General features: G+C 51.4%; 3 protein-coding genes across 11 annotated transcripts in view; 1 reads left to right on the forward strand and 2 right to left on the reverse strand.

Moving 5' to 3' along the window:
* The window catches only part of IQCK (IQ motif containing K), a 144,870-nt gene extending 143,016 nt beyond the window's left edge, over positions 1–1,854 (reverse strand). For 2 of the 7 annotated variants that reach the window (XM_030847162.3, XM_030847158.3), the window contains exon 1: positions 1,604–1,853. In XM_030847162.3, the coding sequence (XP_030703022.1) occupies positions 1,604–1,847 (244 nt within the window). In that variant the 5' untranslated portion in view covers positions 1,848–1,853. Of the gene's footprint in view, positions 1–1,603 lie in introns of all 7 variants that reach the window. The other 5 variants (XM_030847161.3, XM_030847157.3, XM_060285778.2 and 2 more) reach the window with 4 other exon arrangements.
* Positions 1,324–25,528, forward strand: KNOP1 (lysine rich nucleolar protein 1). 2 transcript variants are annotated; one of them, XM_030847156.2, is made up of 5 exons: positions 1,324–1,935; positions 4,863–5,770; positions 7,812–7,880; positions 12,798–12,875; positions 15,184–25,528. In XM_030847156.2, the coding sequence occupies exons 2-5, from the start codon at positions 4,865–4,867 to the stop codon at positions 15,493–15,495; spliced, it is 1,365 nt and encodes a 454-aa protein (XP_030703016.1). In that variant the 5' UTR covers positions 1,324–1,935; positions 4,863–4,864; the 3' UTR covers positions 15,496–25,528. The 2 variants fall into 2 exon arrangements, with proteins under 2 accessions (XP_030703016.1, XP_060141758.1); XM_060285775.2 differs by lacking the exon at positions 1,324–1,935 and adding an exon at positions 4,560–4,622.
* The window catches only part of VPS35L (VPS35 endosomal protein sorting factor like), a 129,402-nt gene continuing 122,621 nt past the window's right edge, over positions 20,077–26,857 (reverse strand). For both annotated transcript variants that reach the window (XM_030847144.2, XM_060285773.2), the window contains exons 30-31: positions 21,350–21,496; positions 20,077–20,640 (exon numbers count right to left, since the gene is read on the reverse strand). In XM_030847144.2, coding sequence (XP_030703004.1) covers positions 20,542–20,640; positions 21,350–21,496 — 246 coding nt within the window. In that variant the 3' untranslated portion in view covers positions 20,077–20,541. The remainder of the gene's footprint in view (positions 20,641–21,349; positions 21,497–26,857) is intronic.

Raw genomic sequence — 26,857 nt, forward strand, 5'->3', positions numbered from 1 at the left:
TGTGTAAGTTTATTAGAACTTATTAGAAGTAAAACAAAAAATTCAGTTATAAAATTGCATTAATCACATTTCAAGTGCTCAATACCCATATGTGGCTAGTGGCTACCATATTTGAAAGTTCTATTGGACAGTGCTGTTTCAGACAGTTGAAGTAATGATGGTAGGCACAAGAATGAAAAATCCGAGTTCCTGACCTCAAGGAGTTTACAATCTTAGGGAGGAAAAAAAACACCCAGCATTATTAAGAGCAACATACACTGAGCTCTTGGTGTAAATCGGGCATTTGCTAAGCCCTTTCTGAAGTGCCCCTTTAGCTGCATCCTCCTAACACCTTGAAATAGGTGCCATTATTATGCTCACTTTACCGAGGATAAGTAACATATGGGTATACCTTGTTTTATTGTGCGTCACTGTATTGCACTTAGAAGGTATTGAGTTTTTTACAGATTGAAGGGTTTGTGGCAACCCCGCATCAAGCAAGTCTATTAGTGCCATTTTCCCAACAGCATTTGCTCATTTTGTGTCTGTGTCACATTTTGGACATTCCCAAAATATTTCAAACTTTTCCATTATTATTACACTTGTCATGGTGAACTGTGCTGTTTGACATTAGTATTGCAAAAAGACTACAACCCACTGAATGCTCAGATGATGGTTAGCATTTTTTAGCAATAAAGTATTTTTATTTATTTATTTATTTATTTTTGACCACACTGCAGGGCTTGTGGAATCAGGATTAAACCCGGGCCCTCAGGGCCCTGGGCAGTGAAAGCACGGAGTCCTAACCATTGGACAGCCAAGGAATTCCCCAACAATAAAGTATCTTTAAGCTAAGGCATATACAGTGTTTTTTAGACATAATGCTATTGTGCACTTAATAGACTGCAGTATTGTGTAAACATAACTTTTATATGCACTAGGAAACCAAAAAATTCCTGTGAGTCGCTTTATTGCTGTGGTCTGAAACACAACCTGCAACATCTCGGAGGTATGCCTAACCTGTCCAACGTATGTGAGGAGTACTGCGGGACCTCATGATCAAGGGTACCTGTAGGCCCACAAAAGAAGGTGAACTAAACAAACTCCACTTACGAATTTTAAGGAAGGCTAAGAAGAAGAGGATTAAAGCCAAATCTGTCTAGACCAGGCTTGCTCAACGCGTGGGCCACAGATTATCTACATCAAAATTACCTGGGGTGCTCGTTCAAAGTGCAGATCCCCTACACCCCATTAGGAGCCCTGTGGGCGGGGCCTGGAAACCTATGTTTTAAACAAGCTCCCCATCTCCGTCCCAGCGATTCTTTCCTGTTCACTAAATGAGATTTGAGCACCACTGGCCCACACCAGCTGGTCCCCTTTATTCCGCCTTCCCCTGCCTTCGACCTGACTATGGATGCAGGCTGGAGGCTGCGCTGCCTAACCTCGGGCAAGCCTCTCAGAGCCTCTGTTTCCCCTACGTAACATGGGGAGCCCGGCGGGCCCGCTGCGAGGCTGCCAGGAGGCCTCGCGCGTCAGCCGCCGGACGCACCTTAGGCGCCCAGGAAGCGCCGGCCCCACCTGGCCGCCCGAGTCACGCCCCTCTCGGCCGGCCCGGGCTGCCTACCTTCGCAGATCTCCTCCCACAGGTTCTTGCCGGGCAGCTCCGCAACCTGTCCCGGCGAGACGCGCAGATCCAGGGACACGGGAGACACGACGGGCCCTGGCGTCCTGGCGGTGATGCACGACTCAGTTGAAAGCGCCCGTTCCAAGCGCTGAGAGACACCGCTCACCTGTCCCGGAGCCGCCATGGCTGCAGTTTCCACGGCAACCGCGCTCCCCGCTAGGCCTCGACCCGGAAGTAAACACATCTTGCGGGGGGGGGCAGCGAGTCGAGATTGACTTCCGGGTCACGGCGGAGTGGGCTCTCACGTGGAGGCGGGGAAGTTTGGCCTTCGGGTGAGTGAGGAGGGCGCCTACCAGGCAGGACGGAGCTGGGGCTGGAGACTGGGCCTGGGGACTTGCGCGGAGAACCGAGGGACTGGAGGGCGACCCGCACCCTCAGATTCAAGTTCCCCCCCGTCGCCGGTGTGCGCTCGCCCCGGCCTGAGGCCGCAGTCTCCAGCAAGTTCTCCCGCCTTGGAGCTGGGCCCGGGACCCGGCGTAATCCCTCCTTCTGTGTTGGTGCGGAAGCCTTGGCGCGGTAGAGCCTTTGAGGAGGCAGTTTCGCCTCCCGGCTCTCTTGCTTCCTGCTAGTGAGCCTGCGGTGGGAGTGGGGTGTTGGTGCCATTATGCGGAGAGCACAGGCTCTGAAGTTATGCGGGCTGGTTTCGAATCCCTGTTTTACCCCTTGCTGGCTTTGGGACACAGGGCAATTAAATTAAAAGCTTCCAAGTCTCAGTTTTCACGTCTCTGAGATGGGTTACACACACCGAGCCTCACGAGGCTACCGCGAGACTTTAAAAAGCGCTTTTGGAGAAAGCATTTGCGTTCGCAGGAGAAGCTGTAAGGTTCATTTTCCCTTTTCCTTGAAGGAATGAATACATTTAGGGTCTCAGGTTTGAAGAGAAGGATCTTCAGTGTTAAAGAGGAGGATGCTACAGTGATTTGAACGGCGGAGATGGGGAGAGAAGGGGATTAAGTTGGGGACAGCCTTCCCTTGGCTTCTTTGTTCTTGTTCGATCTCTAGACCACTCCTCCATTTGAGGCACCCTTGGCGCCCTTGACTCCACCCTCTCCACGTCTGCACCTTGTCCCTCTCTTTTGCAGGCCCCTCTTCCTCAGCCCACCCATTTAAACGTTAGTATTCCTTAAGGTTCTGTCTCAGGCTCGTTCTGTTCAAGGCTTACTTACCATCCATATATTCCTAAATTTACGTCACCCATGTCAGCCCAGTCACCTCAGCCTCATCCACCTGTCCACCAACATCTCCACATGGCTATCTCAAGGCATCTGTTCCAACCAGACAGTCTCCTTCAGCCCTCGCCGCCCTCGCCTCCCCCGCTACCACCCCACCTCAGTTTCTTTGTCTTAGGGACTAGCACCGGCATCCTGCACTTGCCAAGCTGGAAACCTCTGTCCTTCAGAAACTTTCCTGACAACTGCTAGGCCAGATTAGATGACCTCTCTTACCCTGACCTTACCACTGTGCTTGCTTTTATCACCTGTATCATTAACACACGTCTTTCCCACCCACACCTACCTGCTTCTTGATGGCAGAGTCATCTCTTTTTCACCTCTGTGTCTCTAGCATTCCTTCCTTCGTTCAGTGAGTATTTATTGAGCACCCACTCTGTGCCAGGTATAGAGCTGGGCCCTGGGAATACAGCAGAAAACCAGACAGGCAGGAGTAAGCGAGCGAGTGTTCCTTTCAATTGTGAGTGAACTTGAGCTACAGCTCTGGCCTAGCCTGGCATTTTGAAGCAGCTAAGAGGCAGGTCCAGTATGGACCCTCTGGGCTCTGAAGAAAGCTGCAGGATGGAGAAGCTCCCTGGCCTTTCCTGCCCACTGTCCAAAGCTCCTGTGAGAGGCCGTTTGTTTCTGGATTCCTTGAGTGGCACCATGTCATCTATCATCTAGTCCAGGGAGCAGGAACTGGGCTGGTGACTGGTGTGAGAGACGTAGTACGACTGGAAGCTGAAATGTACTTGAGGACCCAACCGCTTCTCATGGAGGCTGAAATGTACTTGACCCCCACCCAGCCCTGCCAAAGGAGAAAAAAAAAAAAAAAAAGCTGAGTGTTCAAGGTTGCTCTATGTTTTCTCCAATCATTAAATGTTGGCAGTTTATTTGAAAAATTAAAAACAGTGAAACAGGCTTATATGCTGGATGTGGCCCCACTCCCCCTCCCCTCCCCCTCCTCCCCTCCCCTCCCCCTCCTCCCCTCCCCTCCTCCCTCCTCCCCCTCCCTCCCCCTCCTCCTCCCCTCCCCCTCCTCCCCTCCCTCCCCCTCCTCCTCCCTCCTCCCCTCCCCCTCCTCCCTCCTCCCCTCCCCCTCCTCCCTCTTCCCCTCCCCCTCCTCCCTCCCCTCCCCCCTCCCCCACTAGCCTCTGATCTGATCTGGTTCAGTGCCTCTTTTATGGATAGGAAAACTCAGGCCCGGAGAAGCCAGTGCTGTGTGGCAAGAGTATGTGAGTCACCATTTGAATGCAGGCGTCCTCAGCCCCAGCTGGGGCTCCTCACCATACCTTGCTGCTGCTCTCATTACTAGCCACATGGGAAGGTAATTAGAAGAGTAAGTCACCCTCGGTGCAGGTGGGGGCAGTTAATTTCCAGACGCAAAGCTGAAGCGCTCTTTAGATGAAGCAAGGGAATGGATTAATTGTGTCACAGTTACTGCCTCTGGTGACAGTCAGCAAGAGGAGCTGACCTCAGGATTTCTGTCCCCTTCGTCCTGTAAAAGGTAAGCCCTGGGGGCCGTGCCTGGCCTGTGGCTTGAGTGCAGTTGTGCCCTCAGTGGCTGGCACAGGGTACGTTTCTGGAGAGAAGAGTAGGCTTAAGAGGTTTGAGGAAGGGGGTTAGGAAAGGGAGTCAATGATGTACCAAGCACTTTCCATGGATTATCGTTTATTCTTCCCAACAGCTCTTCGAGGAAGGAAGTGTTATCTCCACCCATTTCCAGCCGGGGAAGTTAAGGCCCAGCGAGGGTAGGTGATTGACTTAAGGTGAGGGAGCAGCTTGGGTTTCAACCCGGGGCTGTCAGGATTTAAACTCCATTCTGCTTCTTCGATCATATTTCCCTTTGCTCCACAGGAATCATGCCCGTTTTCCCAGCCCCTAACCTTTCAGACCATCCACTCCAGGAAACGTGACTTTTGGTAATACCTAGTGGAATTGTACTCAGGGTGGCTTGGTATGGGGATAACTTGTACCATTTCTTTTTTCAGGAATGATCACTAAGACTCACAAAGGAGACCTGGGCCTTGGGCTCCCAGAGAAAAAGAAGAAGAAGAAGAAGAAGGTAGTTAAAGAACCAGAGACTCAATACTCGGTTTTAAACAGTGACAGTTATTTTGCGGAGGTTTGTCCCACAAGAGCCACATCACCCTCGAAGAATGTGGTCCAAGAGCAGGCACCCGAAATGCCTCTAATGAAGAAAAAGAAGAAGAAGAAGGGTCACGGCACCGTCTGCGAGGAGCCCCTAGAACCTGAGACCATGTTACGTGCCAGACGGATTGAGCCATCTCCCAGCCCCAGGAAGCAGGCACTTGGTCCATCTGAGTCCCTTGGTAGGGAAAAGAAGAAGAAGAGAAAGTCCGTGTCCCCTGGCTCAAGGGTGAAGACCTCCCCAGACCCCAGGCAGGGCGAGGAGGTGACCAGAGTTGGCAAGAAGCTCAGAAAACACAAGAAGGAGAAGAAGGCGCAGGGAGCTACAGCCTTCTCAGCCAGGGACCCTTGGTTCTGTGAGGCCGGGGACGCTTTGTACACTTGCTCAGCTGGGAAAGGTGGCGTCCCTGAGCAGGCAGCCTCGGGACAGAAACGGAAGCAGGGGAGCCCCAGGGAGCACAACGTGAAGATGAAGAAGAAAAAGAAAACCCATCAGGAGGGAGATACCCCCCTGGGGCACCCTGAGCTCTCCAGGTCTGTGGAGAGCAGCCGTAGGAAAGGAAGTAAAAAGAAGTCAGTCAAAGTTGAAGCTCCGGATTACATCCCAATAGGAGATGACCCCAAGGCCCCTGTGAAGAAGAAAATGAAGTCCAAGAAGAAGGCAGAGCAGACAGACACTGAGGAGCCCGCTCTGAAGAGGAAGAAGAAGAGGCAGGAGAGCAGAGCAGCAGGAGAACCTTGGGAGGAGGTAGGCTTCCTTCAGAAGCACAGTGTTTTGGAGAATAGGGGTGGAAGTTGGGAGTGTGTGTGTGTGTGTGTGTGCGCGCGCGTGCGTGCACACACACAGGCACTCAGCGTTTTAGCTGCCAGAGCCCTGATTAAACTGCCTTTAGTCAGAAAAGGGGATTTATCAACACATGTAACTAGAAGGTTTGAGAGCTACTACCTTCAGGTGTAGCTGGATCCAGGTGCTAGTGTAATAGTCTCAATAATACAGGTATCCCTTGCTATCGAAACTTTACCCAAGTTCTCACTATCTGCACTCAGGATCTGGATTAATTAGAATAAGCTTTTCAGATAAATCCCTCTCTTTCTGAACTCTTGCCACTTGCTATCTAAAGCTCAGGAACCAAATAGTTTGAGATAATATGATGTCCATAGCTATCTGCACTCAGGATACACAATTTAGGGGTCAAATAGATTTAGGTTGCAGGCTATGCCTGTGTGGCTTTCCCTAGCTCTGGACTTTGTATTTTTCCATGCTGGTTTTAATATCAGGTTCCTTCCCACCCCAACCCCGTGGTGAGATGGTCCCAGCAACTCCAGGCTTTCTTCATAGTAGTTAAGCCACCCCCAAAAGGAGAGGGGTGGCCCCTCCAAAACGATTACAGGGAAAGTCCCAGCACTGCTCTCCCAGATCTCAGTTGGGTCACAAACCAGAAGCCCAGATCTGAAGCCAGTGGACAGGGGCTGAGGGTGTCAGTCCCACTGTAACTCCACTGTCTGAAACTGGGGGAGCTGGTTTCTGAGAGGAATACCGGGGCCCTGTTACCAGGAGGAAGGGAGGGGATGGCAGCCTGGTGAAGACGGCAGAGATGTACTCTCCACCCTGACGGGCTTCCTTGCCTGGGGAGGGGAGGGAGGAGGCGGTGGGCTGAGCACTGGGACCTGGCAGGTGATGTGAGCGAACACAGCCACCCAGGGCTCATCACAGGTGACGCGGGGTACCAGGCAGAGCACACCCGAAGCAAGGACGTGGCAGTTGTCACTGCTGAGGGACTAGGGGAAAGTGGCCAACCTGAATCTTACTGTCAGATGGTCCCACAGGGGCTGAGGCCACTGAGAGAGGGTGGCCCGGGAGAGCGTGGCCCATGCAGGCCCAGCAAGGCTTCTGTGTGGGAGCTGAGATGTGTGAGGGGCTGGGGCCGCCTGTGCCGAGGGAGCGGCAGGTGCAGAGGCCCTGGGAGGAGCAAAGAGGCTGGCGTGACGGGCGCTGGGCCAGCTGGGGTCCCGGCAGCCTGTGGACGCCACAGGGGTCTGGATTTCCATGTAAATGAGATGGGGCCCCTGGAGGGTTCTGGGGAACGGGTGGTGTGGCCCAGTTGAGGTGGTTTTATTATTTTTTAATTGAGATGGCGTTGACATATAACATGATGTAAATTGAGGGTGTACCCGAGCTGCTGTGTGGAATGCACCAGTGCTGGGGGCGGGGAAGCAGAGTTAGAGCCTGTCCTGGTCGTCCAGGCAGGAGAGAAGGTACCGACCAGAACTCCGGAGCCGGGGGCCTGGGGCGGGGTATGGGGGAGAGAACCGGGGGGATTCGGGTTTGCTGCAGGCCCTCAGCCCCACCTCTGCATTCCCTGGCCCTCGCCAGCCCCTCCTCCCCCACTGTCAATGGGGGCCTTGGCCTTTCTCCTCTTGCTGGTTTGGTGTCACCCTGGGAAGTGAGGTGACGCCTGGCGGGAAAGGTTGTGCTCTAGGCCTGAGTCGGGAGACCTGGGTTAGTGTCAGCCCTGTCCCTGAGCTGTGGGGTAACCTCACGATAGTCACTTCATCTCTCTGAGCCTTAGTGCGTCCATCTGTCAGATAGGTCAGGGCCACAGTCTTCAGGACAGAATTGGGGAGAATCGTGGAAGAGAAAGGATGGCAGGTGTTCTGTGGGCGATAGGGGTGGGCGTAGCGCTCCAGTCTTGAGTCTGTTCTGGACTCTGTTGCGATCTCATCCGGCTGGGCTGCCAGGGCAGAGGCCATCGTCCGCTTGAGCCTTACTCCTTCTGCCCTCTTTGCAGGAGCCAGACACGGACTTGGAGGTGGTGTTAGAAAAGAAGGGCAACATGGACGAGGCGCACATAGACCAGGTACGACCGGTCCTCATCCTCCCAGGCGTCTTCCCTTCCCCAGACGCACACTCGCCTCCCGGCAGGCCACGAAATCCTGATCCCGGAGGCATCAGGGACTCCAAAGGCAACGAGGCCAGCCTCTGCCGCCCCTCCAGTGGCGGGGAGCCTGTGGCCTCCCCTCCTCATAACCACTGCAGGGGGAAAAGGGGACATGTCCCTGTGACCTGCAGCCAGGCAGTGGGCACGTGCTCTGCCCGGCCCACGCGTCACCACCTCCTGGCCTCCATTCAGGAGCGTTTTTTTTTTTGTCTTTTGCAACTTTATTTAAATATAATTGACATACAAGAATCTGCACATATTTAAGGTGTACAATTCGATGAGTTTTGACATGTATGCATCCAGGAAACCAGCTAAACAATTAAGATGATGAACGTACCCGTCATTTCCAAAAGTTTCCTTGTGCCCTTTTGTATTCCATCCCTTCCTTTCCCATCCCCAGGTAGCCACCACTACTCTCTGTCGTAGCTTGCGTTTTCTAGGATTTGTGTATAATTGGGATTATACAGTATGTGCTCTTTTTTAAACTGGCTTCTTTCGCCTAGCGTGATCATTCTGAGATTTGTCTGTACTGTTGCATGTGTCAATAATTTGTTCCTTGTTATTGGCTGTCCAATGTTTCTAGCGTTATTTTGATGTTAAAAACGTTTTAGGGGCTTCCCTGGTGGCGCAGTGGTTGAGAGTCCGCCTGCCAATGCAGGGAACATGGGTTCATGCCCCGATCCGGGAAGATCCCACATGCCGCGGAGCGGCTGGGCCCGTGAGCCATGGCCGCTGGGCCTGCGCGTCCAGAGCCTGTGCTCCGCAGTGGGAGAGGCCACAGCAGTGAGAGGCCTGTGTACCGCAAAAAAAAAAAAAAAAAAAAGTTTTAAATTCTCAATTGAATTGCCTAGGCACCTTTGTAAAAAATCAGTTGACTGTGTGTGTGTGTGTGTGTGTGTGTGGTGTGGGTCTATTTTTAGACTCTTGTTGAGTTTCATTGATCTGTATGTCTATCTTTACACTAATACTTCATTGTCTAGATTGTTGTAACTATATAATGTCTTAAATTAGGTAGTATAAGTCTCTAGCATTTGTTCTTTTTTAAGTTGCTTTGGCTAGTTCAGGTCCTTTGCACTTCTGTATAAATTTTAAAATTACCTTGTTGGTTGCTACCAAAAAATGCTGCTGGGATTTTGATTAGGATTGCCTTGAATCTACAGACAAATTTGGGGAGGATTGACATCTTAACAGTATGCAGGCTTCTGATCCATAAACATGGCATCTCTGTCCATTTATTTAGGTCTTTAGTTTCTCTCAGTATTGTTTTGTAGTTTTCAGTGTACAGGTCATGCACGTCTTTTGTCAAATATTCCTTAAGTATTTTATATTTTTGATGCTATTGTAAATAGTATTTCAGTTCAGTTTTTATTGTTGTATATATTGCTAGTATATAGAAATGCAGTTGTTGTACAGGAGCATTAGGAGAAGTTGTTCTCTTGTGGACCAGCTTCTGCTTCTGTCGTGCCCAGATCCTGTGTGGGAGCTGGACATTCTAGAATTGGGATATTTTTATGATCCTGGACCCCAAGGCCTATCAGGACAGCATAGTAACCGCATAGGTACAGCCTTGGGCCATTACTAATGAGGTTACTTTGGCAGTCACTGACCCCGGGACCCCCATGTAGGTGGCCGTGAAGACCAAACGAGCCCGAGACCTGTGCTTTGTAAGTGGCAGCCGTTCACCTACCTGCATCCTCACGCTGTGTCAGCCAGTAATTGCTGGACAGAAGCAACAGGGTGTGATGTGGGGACGGCCCACGTCGTGGCCCTGCCGCCTGCCGCTCCAGGAGAGAAACGCAGGAGTGCTTGCAAGGCAGCCGACTACAAGGAGGGGGGCCTACAAGATGCTGCGAGGAAGTTCCTAATGCCTTTGGGGTGTTGGGGGCCTCTCTTCCTGGAGGGGAGGGGCTGAGGTAGTTGGGGTGGAGAGGCTCGGTAGGTTGATGCTGACAGGGCCCAGTCCAGGGCCTGGCACAGAGCGCAGGCCCCCCAGAACCAGGGGCTCCCCAGCCTCCTGCAGGTCATTGTCGTTTGGGGACAGGGGCCCGGGCTGCAGTGGCTGGTGGGGAGGATGGAGGTGGGGCCCTGACCCGTCCAGGCCCAGCCCCTGCCCTGGGCGCCTCTCCCAGGCGTCCCGCCGCTCACGGGGGCAAGGCCCACCAGCCACCTCTTTGCTTCTTATGAATTTGTGCCTATTAAATACCTCACGGTTTTAAAGAAAACTTCTGTTTTGGGTGACAGATGATCTCAATGTAAGTGAAGCTTTCTGCCCCAACTCTCCCTTTCTTTTTCTGGTAAAAAGTTCATTGTGTTTAAAAAAAAAAAATAGTTTGGGGAAAGCAACCTGAAATCCTGCCACCCAGCGGTCTCCAACTTTTTTGGCACCAGGGACCAGTTTCGCGACGGGGAGCAGCAGATGAAGCTTCACTGGCCGCCGCTCACCTCCCGCAGACCAGATGTTGGGGACCCCTGCTACCACCTAATAATCACTGTTAACCCTTGGTTGTTATATCCTTCTAGATCTTTCCTTTGTAACTGTGTATGTGTGATTTTAAAGCAGCGTACAGTCATGCTCTGTATACTGTTCTGTTCACTTTTTTCATTCAGCTGGTGAGCTGCTTTCCGCTTCAGTGAGTGCACATCCACGTGTTCCCCGTCAGCAGCATGACTCTGACATAGGAGTATACCATCATTTTCTCTCATCCCTACAGCTGCCCTTTGGATTTGTTTTATGCAGTTTCTTTTTTTTTTTAATGGCTGCGTTGGGTCTTTGTTGCTACGCGCGGACTTTCTCCAGTTGCGGCGTTGCGGTGCGCGGGCTTCTCATTGCAGTGGCTCCTCTTGTTGCGGAGCATGGGCTCTAGGCGCGCGGGCTTCAGTAGTTGTGGCACGTGGGCTTCAATAGCTGTGGCTCGCAGGCTGTAGAGCACAGGCTCAGTAGTTGTGGCTCGCAGGCTCTAGAGCGCAGGCTCAGTAGTTGTGGCACACGGGCTTAGTTGCTCCGCAGCATGTGGGATCTTCCCGGACCAGGGCTCGAACCCATGTCCCCTGCATTGGCAGGCAGATTCTTAACCACTGCGCCACCAGGGAAGTCCTGTTTTATGTAGTTTTGAACTATATGAATGGTCACCTCATTTCAGCCTGTGGTAGATTAGAAGAGAAGAGGAGGGGCCACAAACTGGGAGCAGCTAAAGTCACACCTGAACCCTTGGGCCCTAGAAGCTTCTGTATCAAACCACAGGGTCATTGGTGCGCTGACTGTGGCCTTGAGCCTCTCTGGTAACAGTGTGTGAGGTGTCCCTGCTGTGTGCCGGGGACTCTTTGTCTTACGTTCTGCACCGCAATTCATCGTGGGGCTGGGGGCTTTCTTACACCAACCAGCAATTCCCTGACACCACGCGGTGTCCTGCAGTTCAACTCAGTCTGACGCTGTCTATCTGGAGATACCGTCAGACCGCTCAGGTGAAGGACTCAGTCCCGCCAGACTGCTCCCCACCCCTGTCCCCCGTTCAGACGCCAGTCTTAAGCCAGGTTGTCACCTGTGCTTCTGACCAACCAGCTACAGATCAGAGGTTCCAAAGACCTCCTCCTCAGCTTCAATTAGTTTGCTAGAGTGGCTCACAGAACTCAGAAACATTTTACTCGCCAGATTACTGGTTTATTATGAAAGGATATAACTCAGGGACAGCCAGGTGGAAGAGACGCACAGGGCAGGCTGTGTGGGATGGAGCGTGGAGCTTCCATGCCCTCTCCGAGAGCTCCACTCCCCAAATCTCCAGTGTTCACCAACCCAGAAGCTCTCCGAACCCTGACCTTTTGGGTTTTTGTGGAGACCTCATTACAGAGGCACAGTTGATTAAATCATTGGCCATTTGGTGGCTGAGCTCAATCTCCTCCTCCAGTCCCCTCCCCAGAGGTCAGGACTGAAAGTTCCAACCCTCTCATCGGTGGTTGGTTCTCTTGGCAACCAGCCCCCATCTTCAGGTGCTTACGAAAGTCACCCAATTAACATAACAAAGGACACTTTGATTGTTCCCATCACTTAGGAAATTCCTAGGGATTTTGGAACTCTGTGCCAGGAATGGGGATGAGTTTATATATATATATATTTCTTGTCATATATTTCTTACTATAAACCACAGTATCGCAGTTCTCTGTCTCCCATTTATCCTCCAAGGTAGCTGACATTTCCATCTCTTTGCAGATAAATAGACCACGGTACAGAAAGATTAATTGACTTCCACACAACTAGTTAATGGCAGTGGTAGGATTCAAACCAGCCTGTGCCTGACTCCAGAGCCTGTGTTCTTTCTAGAAGACGATGCTGTCAGCAAGAAAGTTAAATACAATATCTTCTGTACAGGCAGGGCTTTGGGCATGTGTTTTGAGAAAATTTCCACCCAGGTGGCTCTTACAAACAGAAGAGGTTCTAATGCTAAAGGTGGAAAAGCCTCAGTGTCTAGGAAGAGTCATTAATTTATTTATTTATTTGGCCGCACCACTCAGCGCACGGGGTTCCCTGACCAGGGATTGACCCACTCGGGCCCTGGCAGTGAGAGTGCCGAGTCCTAACCACTGGACCGCCAGGGCAGTCCGCTGGAAGATTCATTCTTAAGGAATGGAAAAGAAGGGTGAATGAGGCCTGTATGTTTTAGGCCAAGGGATTGCCCCTTACATGATTAGAGGGTATTTTTGACAGATGCCTCCCCCGGCCTGCAGCAGAACAAAGCTGCCCATCCCCCTCCAGTCCCCCCACCCCACCTCCTCTCTGTCCTGGGTTTGAAGCTCAAAACCGGCTGTCTAATTGCCCTCTTTCCTTTCCTTTCCCTTGCTCAGGTGAGGCGAAAGGCCTTGCAAGAAGAGATCGATCGTGAGTCGGGCAGGACGGAAGCTTCTGACACCAGGAAGCAGACGGTAAGTTTCACGCTGGGCTCCGCGAGGGGTCTCCTCCTCACCTTGCAGGGGCGGGAGACCAAGTCCATCTGGCCCCAAAGCAGCTCCCGCCCGCCAGCCGGCTCCCTGCTCCACAGAGCTCGTCCTGAGCTACTCTCCTTTCTTGGGAAGCGGGTGCTTGCCTCCCTCCTGGAGAGCTGGCCGCTTGAGCTAAGCAGCGTGGACCTTGTCTCTGGCTCTGGACGGGCAGGGTGTCCCAGTCATCAGTCGCTGGGGACACGTGATGGCGAGCTCCTTCCAGCAGTGGGTGGTACCCTGAGAAAGCTGCTGGGACAGGGGCAGGGGCAGAGGTGGCAGGCCTCTGGTCCAGTTGGAATGGGAAATTTCCAAACCAGGCCCCAGGAGGTGGCACGGGAGAGTGTATGGCATGGGGACCTCTAGGTCAGGCTGGAGAGGGACGGGAGGGTGCGGTGGGCAGGGCGGTGGGAACTGCTGGAGCGCATTTATGTGGGGCAGCGGGGACTGGGGTAGAGGAGAGGGCACAGGGGAGAGAAGAGAACTTGTTAATAGACATGGATTTGGGAGAGGGGGACAGAGGATCCAGATGACGGAAGGACTTGCTTCCTTGTAACACTGTCTTAAGCTTTCCTAGTGTAGCACAGAAAAGAACAGTTGCTTTGGATCAAAAGACCTGAGATCAGTTCCTGGCTCTGCCACCTTCTATAGTTATGAGACTTTAGCAAGTAACTTCCCTTCTTTGAGCTTCAGTTTCCACACCTGTAAAATGGGACTCATGCTCTGGCCCAGAGGGGTATGGAATGGGGCTTTGTTATGTCATTCCTCTAGTGTCTCCTTTCTCTCCCTCCTCTTGAACTGGGCAGAGCTGATAAGATTCCATGATTGAGTGAGGAAGGCCAGAAACAAGGCAGCGTCATCCAGAGCAGTGGCCCAGAGGCTATACCTGGAGGGACCTGACAGCAGGAGGGTGGTCCGGGGGCATAGGGGCTGGGATCTTCCGGGGATGCTTTAGGTGGCCCTGCCTCCTGGGACCTGGGGCCACTTGGCTGCTGAGGCACATGGTGGGGATTTGAGACCGGGTCCCCTCTCAGTGGGTCGGCAGCTCACAGGACTGGGCAGCCTCTGGCAGCTCTCTCCTCAGACCCAGTGCGGGGCTGTCAGAGGTGGCCTCTCCTTCTAGAAAGTGAAGGCTGGGGAAGCAGTTGTTAGTGCCTGTACTGGGGGCACTGTGAAGCTCGGAGAGCTTGTCACCAGTTCACTCAGGGCAGCTAGCTGTAGCAATGACTGATTCTTACTGTTCGCCCAAAGCCGACCTAGAAATAAGTGCTAGGCTGGCATTTGGCTCACAGGCGGCGAGTTCCCAGGCGGCACAGAGGTCAGCAATCCTGGTGGGGTGGGCTGGGTAGAGGAGCAGTTTTCGAGGACTTAAAGCGAACCAGGCGTCGGGCTCTGAGTTGTTGGTGTAAAACCTGATTTGAGCCTCAGTGAAGCCCCGTCGGGGGCTGTTACGCCCCCGTTTTATAGATGAGGACATTGAGGCTCAGGGGTTAAGGTACTTTACCCGGGTGACGCAGGCGGGACTCGATCCTGAGTCTTTGAAGTCACAGTCTTCATGGGGAGCTGGGTTTCTGGCCTCGGCCACAGACACGGGAGGGAAGGGAGTCTTCTCTTGGGCCACTGCTCTGAGGGGCTCTCTTGTATTTTCTCAAACATGGCCGACTCGTGCGTGGGTTGTAGAGTGCTCTGGGCAGGAATCGGGACCCCTGAGTTCCTGGGCTAGCTCAGCATCCGACTCATGTGACCCTTCACCTCCCGGGGCCTCCACTCCTTTCCTGCTATGAAGTGCAGCACTTCTGCGAAGAGAAATGCATTTCAGACTCCCGCTTGCCCTCTCCACCCTCCAAAGGACAGAAACCTTAGGCTGATGGATGAGTAGCCAGCTGGTGAGGTGTGTCGTACTGTCTGCCGTGAATTGGGGGAGAAGGAGTAAGGCAGACGGGCAACTCAGTGTGAAGGGTGGGCTCTGGTGTGGGCCAGACCCAAGATGGAGTTCCAGCAGGGTTACCAAGTAGGCTTGTGCCCCCGGTCCAGCTGCAAACCTCCATTTCTTCATCCGGAGAGTGGGAACCAACAGTGTTCCTCACAGGGCTCTGGTTGGAGTTAAGATAATCCAGCGCTGTGCCTGCGAGTGCTGTGCCTGGCGCGCAGTAAGCCTTTGATCATCTGGGTCCTCCCGGGCAAGGCTGGGGGCTGGGGAAGGGAAGATGCTTCGGAGGCCAGGAAAGTAACCACCTGTTTTCTCTTACCACAGGGAACTCAGTTTGGCCAATGGGATACTGCTGGCTTTGAAAATGAGGAACAGAAACTGAAATTTCTCAAACTCATGGGTGGCTTTAAAAATCTGTCCCCTTCATTCAGTCGCCCCCCTAACACGGTCGGCAGGCCCAACATGGCCCTCAGCAAGAAGGTGGCCGACACCCTGCAGCAGAATCTGCAGCAGGACTACGACCGGGCCATGAGCTGGAAGTACAGCCGGAGGGCGGGCCTCGGCTTCTCCACGGCTCCGGACAGAATCTTTTATATTGACAGGAATGCATCCAAGTCAGTCAAGTTTGAAGATTAAACTCTCCTGTCTTGTCCCCAAAACGGTTCTTTTACGCAGATGAAAGCCATAGGACAGTTGTCTCCAATCGAACTCCTGCAGAGATAAAGGACAAGTATGTTGATGTGCTTGGACAAACTGGGGTGAGGGCAGCTCGTTTCAGGAACCAGGAGAACATGGGAGTGGCTGAAACCTGTTTTCTGTGTGAAGCTTCCGTCCCTGTTGAAGACAGTGAGTATCAACAGCAGTAGCTCACACTTGTCTAGTGCTTACTGTGTGCCAGGCACATATGTGTCTCCCTTGCATTAATGTATTTAATCTTCATGATTCTGAAACAGGTGCTATTATTATCCCCATCTTATAGATGAGGAAACAAGTTCAGGAATGAAGTAATAACATTGCTTGGGGTCACCCAACCAGTAAGTGCCAAGTGTACTTTTGTGCCCCAAGACCGATGTCACTGTTCACCACACTGAATGTCCCCTCTAGGGAATTTCACCCAGAATACTCATTGAGGATTAAAATGTCTCCATTGAGGAAACAGAAGCTTTTTACATGCCTAAATCTCAAACAGGAAGCAGGATTAATGTAAACAGGAGAAGCAAGCTCATTTTCCCTCCCCCTTCTCAGAGTAGCCACAGGCAAAGAGGCGTTTGGATGCCACCAGGCAGATGGGGCTGAGCTTCCTCTGCTGCTGGGAAGTGTGCTTCTAAACCCATCTTGCCTTTTGCGTCTCCTTCCATCCCCAGTGCCAAGCTTGCATTTCACCTTTCTGCTTTAACTGCATTCTGAACAGGCGCTTTAGAGAGCAGGTGGTTAGTCCTCCACGTGAGCCGAAGGCACATTAATTCCCAGGGACGTGTTTATTGGATTCTTTTCAATCACGAGGAGGAGAATCCCAGGCGACTTCCCTGGAGGAGGTCGACTGCCGGGAGGCACAGACGTGGGGATGACAGGGCGTTGCCTCATCAGCCTGGGATCAGTGTTTCCAAGCCTTGAGGCTACAGCCAGCCTCACAAAGCTCCAGGTACAGCCACCCGAGTGACATGTGACCACCTTCTCCGCATTCACCTAGCATTTTGCTTCCCAAAATATCAGTTCCAATTGGGCCTTTTTCACACCACTTGGCTTGAACTCCTGCTACAGACATCCTGTCTCAGGCAGGCCTGGACAGCCAGGAAGTTCAGCCTCTGACGTGGCAGGGAGTCCTGTCCTGTCGTAGGGGGTTGATTCAGCTTCCCATGAAGGAAACGAATGTTTCCTCTCTGCTCCATCATCCTCAGTGTTGGCTTCATCAGGCTGGTGGAAAGATGGCTGTAGCAGTTCCAGGCAGCGTATCAAGACACTAGACCATTACAGAGGAAGAAGAAAAACCTTCTTGTGGTTCAAGGAAACTTCCAGAAGCCCTTTTGTCATAACTCATTGCCCAGCAGTGGGTCACATACCCATTCTTGAGCCAGCCCCTGGCATGTGGAGGGAGACTCTCAGGCCAGTCAGGAAGGAAGACTGAGGTTCGGGTGCTGGTGAGATGAACATGGGTCCACTACTGCCCCATGGGGCAGAGGTGAGGCAGGCCTGCCTGGGCCCTGACCAGCAAGCATCGGCCAGGTCTAGAGTCCTACGAGTCTGTGTTAGCAGTGCTTCAGGTGGGCCACTTCCCTCGGAAGGTGCACTTGGCCTTTCACGGATTCCACCTTGAGATGCGTAACGGAAGAGGCCTACACGGTAAGATTCTGCATTTGAGTTAGCTTCAGGGCACATCCCATTCCGACAGGGGAATAAATCTTTCCCAGTCTTGATCCACACTACAGGAACTTGCCCAGTGTAAAGGGAACCAACCACTGCTTCTCTAATCGTTTTTATTTTGCTGAGAGATCACACTACAGTTTGGGCCTGCTCGGCTGTCAGGAAGGACTGTGCTCAGCCATCTACCGGGTGCTTCCGGAGAGTGGCTGAGCGATTGTCCCTGACCTGTCCCCACAGTGGTAGCTCTCACTAGGGTGTGGTGGTCAGGCCTTTCCCCTCTTGCTGTTCAGTGTCTTCAGTCTGTGTGTGATAGGATTTGACTTTCTAGCTCAGTGTGGCTGAATGAGTTCCACTTGGCTTGGGAAGGTTATTAAAGTCTGTTCCTGAAGCAGGGTCTAAGCAGAGAAGGCTGGGCAGCCCAGACGGCGAGATGCCAAGTGTCCTCAGATTGAACTTAGCCTTGTCTGGCTGCTCTCGTAGGTGCAGACCACTGTTGCTCTAGTGACAGCTCCTGCCCTGCAGTTAGCTGGGCCTCCGTCCTTTCGTAAATTAAACAACATTGTCTTGAGTCACCTATCCCCCTTTTTCCCCATGTCCTGGGCCCTCCTCAAGCTGTCTGCAAGTTTCTGTGGTGTGATTTCCCATGTTGTTCCTCATTTGTTGACTCCATGTAGCACACAGCCTGTCTCCACTGGAACAAGGCGGTTTTTGGATTTTTACTCAGAGTCTGGGAGAGATGGGTGGGAGGTCTGGTATTTAAGCACAGCCAAGGTCTTAGCTGAATATGTAACAACCCTGTTCTTGAACTTGTCGGCTGTTTCTCCCTTGGGGGTTGCTCACCGACTGACCCTCCTCCTATGGCAAGGTCCTTCCCTCCTTATAACTGCCTTTATCCAGCCGTTCCCCAGACCTCGTGATTCTTAACCACTTTTTTATTCCTTGGGGTGATTCCTGCTCTTTCGCCTTAGCCCACTAGGCCCCTCCCTGAGGCCACCTTTCCGTAACTAGACTGGCCCATCAAAAGTATTTGCCAGATAGACACAGTTCTCCCCTTAAAAATTGTGTGTTCAGCTCTGCAAACTTAGAACTGTTCAGGTTTGTGGTTGGAATAATGCCCCCGTGCCTCCCCCGCCCCATCCAAGTCCTAATATTGGAACCTGTTAATATGTTGTGATACAAAACAAAAGGGAGTTTAAGGTAGCAGATGGACTTAAGTTTGCTAATCGGCTGACCTTAATATGATTAGACTGGGCCTACCCAGATAATCCAGGATTAAAAGTAGAAGAGGGGACAGAAGAGTCAAGAGACTTGCAAGAAACACTCAACAAGCTGTCACTAGTTTGAAGATGAAGGGGCCACCAGCCAAGGAATGCAGGTGGCCTCTAGAAGCTGGAAAAGGCAAGAAAACTGATTCTCCCCTAGAGCCTGCAGAAGGAATACAGCCCAGCTGACACCTTCACTTTGAAGGTAAGCCCACTAGACTTCAGACCAGTAGAGCTGTAAGGTAGTAAAATTGTGACGTTTTAAGCCACTAAGTTTGTAGTAATTTAAAGCAGCAATAGAAAATTAATACAGGCCTCATGCAGAAGTTTTTCTCACTTTCACCTTATTTCCTAAAATTTTTTGATTTTTTTTGTGTTGTTGGTCCATCATCCTTCATGTAGTAGCAGTAGTAGACTTCACCTCGTGTAGGCCATGGTCTTCAGAGACTGGCTAATTGATTTAGTAACAGGCTGAGGAAACCACACAAGAACATAGAAAATCTAAGCTTCCGCCTGGGCCAGGTAACATATGGTTCAGAGGCTGCTTTGGTGTAACGGATACCTGACCGAACGTGAAAGTCCAAGTCCAGGTTAATGGAAGAGCATTAGGAATTCACTGACTCAGGCTTGGGCGCTGATGCTGTCTGATGTGTACAGCCTCAAAGTAGATGACTTAAAAGTGCATAATTTGTAAATTTGCCGATTGATTTTCATTTGAATAGTATATAGTAAAAGTGGTATAGGAAGTAATTTTAATGAAAATAATTTGTGAAATAAAGGCCACTGGGGAACATTTGAGCAATACCACTGTGCTTTCTGAATGTCTGTTATGTTCAGTTGAGGTGCATTCTTCAGTACACGCTGTTCCTTAACGGAGGCCGTTTTCTCGTGGGGTTCACTATTAAGCCAGCCGGAAAATCCATAGCATATTCTTGGTCCCAAGCTATTCAATTAAAACATGAGTTTATGTAAATTAAAAAAAATTATTTTAGCTACTTTTACTGTGTGAACTGTAATCAGGCTTTTCACAGAGTAGAGGTAAAATGTAGTCTATCTACATTCAGTGTATACCTTCCAAAAGTACAGTAGTTTGGGGGCACTTTTATTTTATTTATTTTTTTTTGCGGTACGTGGGCCTCTCACTGTTGTGGCCTCTCCCGTCGCGGAGCTCAGGCTCCGGACGCGCAGGCTCAGCGGCCATGGCTCACGGGCCCAGCCGCTCCGCGGCATGTGGGATCTTCCCGGACCGGGGCACGAACCCGTGTCCCCTGCATTGGCAGGCGGACTCTCAACCACTGCGCCACCAGGGAAGCCCCTGGGGGCACTTTTAATCCACAGCTTGGATGCATTTTCCTGCACAAGGGGTTCTAGGCTGTGAGTCACCACCACCACCAATACTAATGCTCTTACTGATTCAGAATGTCAGTGGAAGCTCATTAGTGGTAATACAAGAATGAGATTCCACCAAACTGATAAAAAAGTAGACAGAATCGTATGCTGTTTAGGGTTATGGCTGCAAGAAAACCAGGCGGTATGTTTAGACACGTTCTCTTCCGGATGAGAGTCAACTGTATTAAATGAACAGTCAGGAACATAAGTGTTCCTTCAGGAGGTTTATTCAGTTACAGTATATTTTCCATCGAAGCCACAGGGAATCTCAGATTTGACCTCGCTTTCTCCTTTAATCCACCAGCATATTCTAAATCCAGTCAAGAGCTGATTTTGATATAAAGCAAATTAGGGAAAGGGCACAGTGGGTCTGTCAAAGTGGACTGCTTTTCAAGGTTCTTTTTCCAATTAAAAAACACCTTCCAGAAAGGAAAGATGTTACTTGCATTCTTCAGTTTTTCCCTAAAGGCCCATCTGAAGGCCACCTGTGCAAAGAAACACTAAGATGCTGTGCTCAGTGAGCAGGAGTGGATTCGAATGCTCTGCCAGCTCCCGCTTGTTCACTTCACTGGCAGAATAATCTAGTAGAGAAGCCAATCTGTACGTGTGTAAAAATAAAAACAAAAACGCGAAACAGGTCTTTCTGGACTTGGCACCAGAGCCCCTAGGGTCAGGTCCTCGTCTGCAGAGGGAGCCTGAGGGCCAGCTCGGTCAGATGCCCCATGTCTGGGTGTTTGCTTCGCTTCTTGATGTATTCCAGAGTTTTCACCTAGGAGGAAAGAGAAAGACTCATCTCCTTTCTGGTTCATAACTCAGGGCTCCAACAAATCAGCCATATCGGGAGCTCTGGCTTTTTTCTTAGCAGAGAAGGGAGGGGAAGAAACCAGCAGTTTTTAAATAAGACTCCTTAGATTATAGCTTGCTCTTAAAATCACCAGGAATGACTGGTGTTTTCATACATGTGGTTTTTATTCAGAGGGAATTAATTCTTAATACTACTCTGTGGTCCCTTGGTTCCGGGACCAAACTGAGGATACTGAATCCCTTATAGAAAATGGTGTAGTATTTGCTTATCACCTACATACCTCCCCCTGTATATTTAAATCATCTCTAGATGACTTATAACACCTAATACAATGTAAATGCTATGTAAATAGTTGCTGATAGGTGGCAAATTCAGGTTTTGCTTCTTGGAAGTTTCTGGAATTTTTTCCCCCCACTGAATATTTTTGATCTGTGGTTGGTTGAATCTGAGGATGCCAGACTTGCAGATACGGAGAGCCATCTGTACTTTGTAGGGCCTGGCACCTTTCTGGAAGGGGAGACTGGGGCTGTTTGATGTCCAGGCCCTGATGTTGTGTTGAGGCCACTTGTGCCTGGCCAGTGGGCTTGCGTCACTCGCCAGGACAGCCGTGCCTGGTGGGCGTTGTGAGGGCCCCCACTCCCCCCACCCCTCCCCTCGCCTTGCCTCGCCTCACCATGGTCCTGGTGTCCGCACAGCCGTGCCTCTGTGCCAGGTGCCACAGGTTGACGGACAGCTGGTTGAGCCTGTTACTGCGCAGGTCCCCATGGGCCAAGATGCTGTTAAAGAAAGAAAGGCCCAACGAGCTCTGGCGCTTTAGGGCCTGATACAGAAAAAAGAGGTTACTATCTGGCACTGGGGCTCAGGCCCGGCCCAGTGTTGACGCTGCCAGGGGTTCCAAGGCCAGCTCTACCACGGATCTTCTGGAGGGCGAGCTGCTTAACCTCCCCGGGTTACCCCAGCACTGATAGGCCGTCTTGCATTAATGCAAGAACAGGAGTAAACTGAACGGTAAGATATGTCTCTTACAGACGTGTCCTCAAGCCACCCAAAGTTTCAGTCACTATTCCCACCCTCTGGGTGCTGGTAATAAAGACCAAAGACAGCTCCCCGTGAATAATGCTCCCCAATGCCTGGTGCCCATGCCCAGCTTTTATAGGAACCATTAGGTATTCTTCACACCAGATCATTCCTCTTTTGCTCAGTGATCTGATGTGAAAGGTACTCTCAAACAAGTAAAGTCTAGCCAAAACGTCAGAGTAGACCAAACCTGAACCCCAGCTTTGAATGGTAAAGACAGAAGGGAAACTAAATCTCCAAAATGCAACAGGCCCAGGAGAAAAGATACCAGCTCCCCAAGGTAAACAAGGGACCTGGGAAGGCCCAAGTCAGCAGGTGGGCCTGAGCAGGGGACCAGGTCAGATCGCACATCTGTGTGGGTCCTGGAGAGCTGACGCCCGGACCCTGGCTGGGTGCTCTTGGCTGCTGCTGCAGACGTCAGTGCTGCCAGGAGCCTTGAGTGTCTGCTTTGCTCCTTGGCAGCTAGCGGGTATGGGGTCCTTACACTGTGACAGGTGTGAGCTCTGTGCCTTACACAGCTCACCTTGTTTAATCTTCACAACTCTCTGTAGGTAGGATTTTAGAGCTGGATCCCAACTCATGGTTATCCAAACACTAATCTAGGTGCTACTGTGAAGGGACTTTGCAGGTGTGATTAAGGTTATGGACCTTAGGGAGATAATCCTGGATTATCTGGGTGGGCCCAATCTAATCACTTGAGCCCTAAAAAGCAGAGAAATTTTTCAGGCTAGAGTCAGAGACAGGTAGCAGAAGAGGAAAGCAAAGGAAAGGTGACGCAGAAGGGGAGACCAGAAAGATTTGAAGCATGAGAAGGACACGACCCACCACTGCTGGCTTTCAAGATGGTAGAAGGGGGCCAAGAGCTAAGAAGTGCAGGCGGCTTCTAGAATCTGAGAAGAGCCCTCAGCCAACAGCCAGCAAGGAAACAGGACCTCAGTCCTACACCGGATGGAACTGCAGTGGCCAACTCAAGTAAGCTGGGAGGTGGATTTTTCCCAGTGCCTCCTGGTAAGAGCCCAGCCACTCAACACCTTGATTTTGGCTTTGTGAAACCAGGAGCAGAGAAACTGGCCCAGCGGGCACCAACTTCTGACTTACCAAACTGGTGAGATTATAAATGGGGGTTGTTTTAAGTTTGTGGTGACTTAAAGCTGTAATAGGAAACCAGTACGCTCCCATTTTGCTGATGAGGTCAGAAAGCTTCAGGAACTTGCTCAAGGACCACAGCCAGCAAGTGCAGAGTGAGGATTTGAGCTCCGGTCGTCCAGTTCTGGAGCCTGTGCTGGTACCTACACCCTCCCATGTCTGCCCCGGTTTATAAGATGCTCCCATAGACCCATGGTTAACATCACATTAGGCATCCAAATTCTGAAGAAGCTAACAGATTTGCCCAGTGCAGCTACACAGTTTTATCCAGGGAAATAGGAACGATTTGATGTGGCTTAGACCAATACATATTTTTTTTCCTGCTTTTTTCAAACAACCTACTAACTGTCCATCTGTCCATGCATCCTTCCATGTGTGGAGCCCATAGAGCAGCAGACTACGCTAACTGCGGAGCCAACTTTGTTACCCCCTCCTGCTGCCCTCTCCCAAGTGAGGATTTAAAGTCTTCTGGTGGAGAAAAAAACAATGCAATAAAACTGCCAAGGAGCAGCTAAGAATGCAGTTGGGTGACAGTGGCTTTGTGACGACAGTGAAGAGACTCAAGCCCCCTAAACTGAGCCTGCCTGGACAACGGTCTGGACCAGGTGACCATCACAGAAGCAGCTGAGCCGACCGAACAGCACTGCTGTCAAGGAGCGGGGTCACGCTGTCGGGTCCCAAGCCTGCAGGCACAAGGAGGGAAGGCTGGTAGACTCTAACTGGCTGGCAACTTCCTGCTTTGGGTTCCTTTGTTTAATCAGACAGTGAGCTCTGCCCCAGTCGGGAACGCGGCAGAGACCATCCAGTGGGTTCCAGCCCATCCTGCGCGCCTTTTCAACTGGCTCTCATCTGATGCCTGGGCCCTGGTTTCTGCTCAGACCTAGAGGACCAAGCTAACAGAAAACTCTCAAATCCAACTATAAGAGTCTCCCGAGAGAGGCCCTTTAACTACATTTCTTTGAAGCAAGGGAGAATTTTTAGAAGTCAAACAAGTAAGACAGTATCTTACTGGTTACTTCTCTATGCTGTATCTTCTCAAGCATTTTACTCTAAAAGCCCAGTCCGCACGTGTTTTAAATGCACAGCCCATTAAAACGAGATCGTTAGAGACGGGTCTGGGGCGGGCAGGCCGAGCAGGCGGCATGCAGAGACCCAGGAAACTGAACACACGAGAGACCAAACCAGGGCCTCCAGCCCCTCCCCTCCCTACAGAGGCTTTAAATAGAAGAGCTGCTTTTGTTTCTTTTCCTAGGGGAATTGTCATTTGCAGGAAGTTGTAACCGTCTGGCATGGTTCCCAGCCTCACCACACCCAAACAAACAGCTTCATAAAGCTGGTGACTAGGGCAGGGCTGGCTCCTTCTCATGCATGTAGAGGACAGTTTTGGAAGCAGGGCTGACACCAGCGCTGAGAGATGAGACACTCAGCTCGGGCACCAGCGCTGGGCTTTCACAGCGCCCAGCTTGGCTCCACAGCAGGTGGAGAGAGGTCTGAGTGCTCCGGGTCTAGAGGCCTCCCCTCCCAGGGCCGCCTGTGCCGAACCTCACAGCATGCTGTTAAAGTGAAGGATGACACGTTCCATCTTAGCTCAGTCCACCCATATTTTTTCTAATAAATGTGCATATATGGGCAGACATTTTCAGTGAGAGTCTCTGGTATTTATGTGAGTTGAAATGTACTTCAGAAACTTTCCAGCCCTGCTATTCTTTCAGAATTATTTCAGAGTCCTTATCACAGTCAATGCCTCCTCCCCGAAGAGAAAGAGACAAATGTTAAAACAGTTCCAAATTATATGGTTCTGGGCTCTATTTTTGTTGTGAGCCTGGAGGTCCTAGACTGTGGTCGTTTATGCTGTCAGCAGCCACCTCTGATTAGACCCAGCCTGTTGAGTCAGAGTGAAGAAATGCATTTTCAAGCCCCGGGGCACATGTTTCTTGGGCATGACGTGTCAAACACACAGCCCTGCTCTGGCAAGAAGCTAGAGCCAGAGCCTTGGCTGTAGGGATCAGGGAAGGTGCTAAGAATCCTTCACAGCAGGGGAGTGACCAGTGCAAGCTGAAGGTGAAGGACTCCATTTCTCCTGCAGCGTAATGAGGGCTCTCTCCTGAAGGCTGCCTACCGCACAGAGACGAAGTTTACAGGCTTTCGAAAAAGGCCTTTCAGTTGGAGGAGGGGTGATCTCTTCTAGCACTAACGGGTTTGATAAACCAGTTCCTGAAGAAATTGGGGTTCTGATGCTGCCCCCTCCACTGACAGCCAGTGCCCTCCAAGCATTAACTCCCCAGCATTCTACAGCCCTGCAGCCAGGGGGCCCCAGGGTCAGTGGGACCCACCCACAATCCTCCCTCCCTAGAGAGGGCGCTGGGAGGCACTTGGGGCCCCCAGGGCAGCAGTGGTTCTGTGTTTTCCATCTGCCTTTTGGCCTGCTAACCTTAAGGCTGGCCCTGTGTGCCGTGCCCCTGACCTCCGCAGTGGCCACTGGGGAATGGAGTCTGGAAAAAATGCCGCTCTCTCCAGGACCTGCTTGAATACCCTGGGGAGAATGGGAACGCGGGACATACATGTATGTTGCGTGTGTGTGTGTGTGTGTGTGTGTGCATGCATGCGCACCCACAGCTATAGAATATTCTCATGGTTTCTGTGGTGGGGTGGGGAAGGGGGGAAGGGCAATGGTGGCATTCTGTACAGTCCTGGAAGTGAGTAAGAATTAAAAGTCCAGTTTGATCTTATTTTGTCTTCAAAGGATTTAGTGGGGTGGGGAGTAGAGAAGCAAATCCTAAAAACGTGAGACGAGGTTTGGGAAGGAGGGAGCTGGGGAAGCGTGTGGGCAGGAAGCGGAGGGCTGGAAAGCCACTGGGAACCCTGCAGTCCGAAATCTGTCCTGGGTTTGGGAAAGGGAATTGGAGGGGGTGGGGGGTGAGTGGCAGTGAGAGAAGACAGAAATCTGCCAACATGAGATCAGGAATGAGCTGTCAGTATGTGGAGTAGCGAAGAGCAAGACTGGGGGTGTGGGGCAGACATGGAGGCAGAAGCCTGACAGGAGCTGCCCCAGGGGAAGGACGTGGAGAAAGGTCAGGCACTGGCTTTGACTCCAGGGTCACTGCCAACCTCCCCACCCTGATTACACAGCAGGAATCAGCCTTAATGCAATGTCCACCAAGCCTGAGACAGAGCTTCTGGGATCCAACTGTCACCCACGTTTGAGCTGACGCTGCAAAAATGGAGTGACTGGGGAAGGGTACCAGGTAGTTATTTAGATCATACTATCATCTGGAAATTATTTTGAAATCAGTCAACCATCTATCTATAATATGGAGAATATGGGGAAAACTGCTCTGAAAAGGCAACGACGCAACATCTGATAAAGGAATATATTCTGTGGATCAGAGCATGGGTTCTAGAAGATTGCCTTGACCACATTCTATAGCTACCACTCTAGGATTCAGTTTCCTCATCTGGCAAGTGTAAAGGGATAACAGCTATTCCCACTCATGGGACTGTTGTGAGATGAAACCACACACGCAAAGTTCTCCACACTACACTTATGTATGAGAAAGGCTGGGATGGGAATTTCCTGGCTGTCCAATGGTTAGGACTCCGAGCTTTCACTGCCAAAGGCCCGGGTTCAATCCCTGGTCGGGGAACTAAGATCCTGCAAGCTGTGGGGTGCAGCAAAAAAAAAAAAAAGAAAAAGGCTGGGCAAGCATAGCCTACTATCATGGTTGGACAACAACCGTATGCCACTTGTTAAAAAGTAAGTGGTGGGCTTCCCTGGTGGCACAGTGTTTGAGAGCCCGCCTGCCGATGCAGGGGACACGGGTTCGTGCCCTGGTCTGGGAAGATCCCACATGCCGCGGAGCGGCTGGGCCCATGAGCCATGGCCGCTGAGCCTGCGCGTCCGGAGCCTGTGCTCCGCAACGGGAGAGGCCACAACAGTGAGGCCTGCGTACCGCAAAAA

Source organism: Globicephala melas, chromosome 15 (assembly GCF_963455315.2).
Source record: "Globicephala melas chromosome 15, mGloMel1.2, whole genome shotgun sequence".
Taxonomy (NCBI): domain Eukaryota; kingdom Metazoa; phylum Chordata; class Mammalia; order Artiodactyla; family Delphinidae; genus Globicephala; species Globicephala melas.

Bases quoted from the DNA above. Each gene is read 5' to 3' on its own strand.
- KNOP1 (XM_030847156.2), top strand. From the start codon at position 4,865: ATGATCACTAAGACTCACAAAGGAGACCTGGGCCTTGGGCTCCCAGAG. The intron at 5,771-7,811 runs GTAGGCTTCCTT...CCCTCTTTGCAG, and splicing joins CAGGAGAACCTTGGGAGGAG to GAGCCAGACACGGACTTGGA. The intron at 7,881-12,797 runs GTACGACCGGTC...TCCCTTGCTCAG, and splicing joins ACGAGGCGCACATAGACCAG to GTGAGGCGAAAGGCCTTGCA.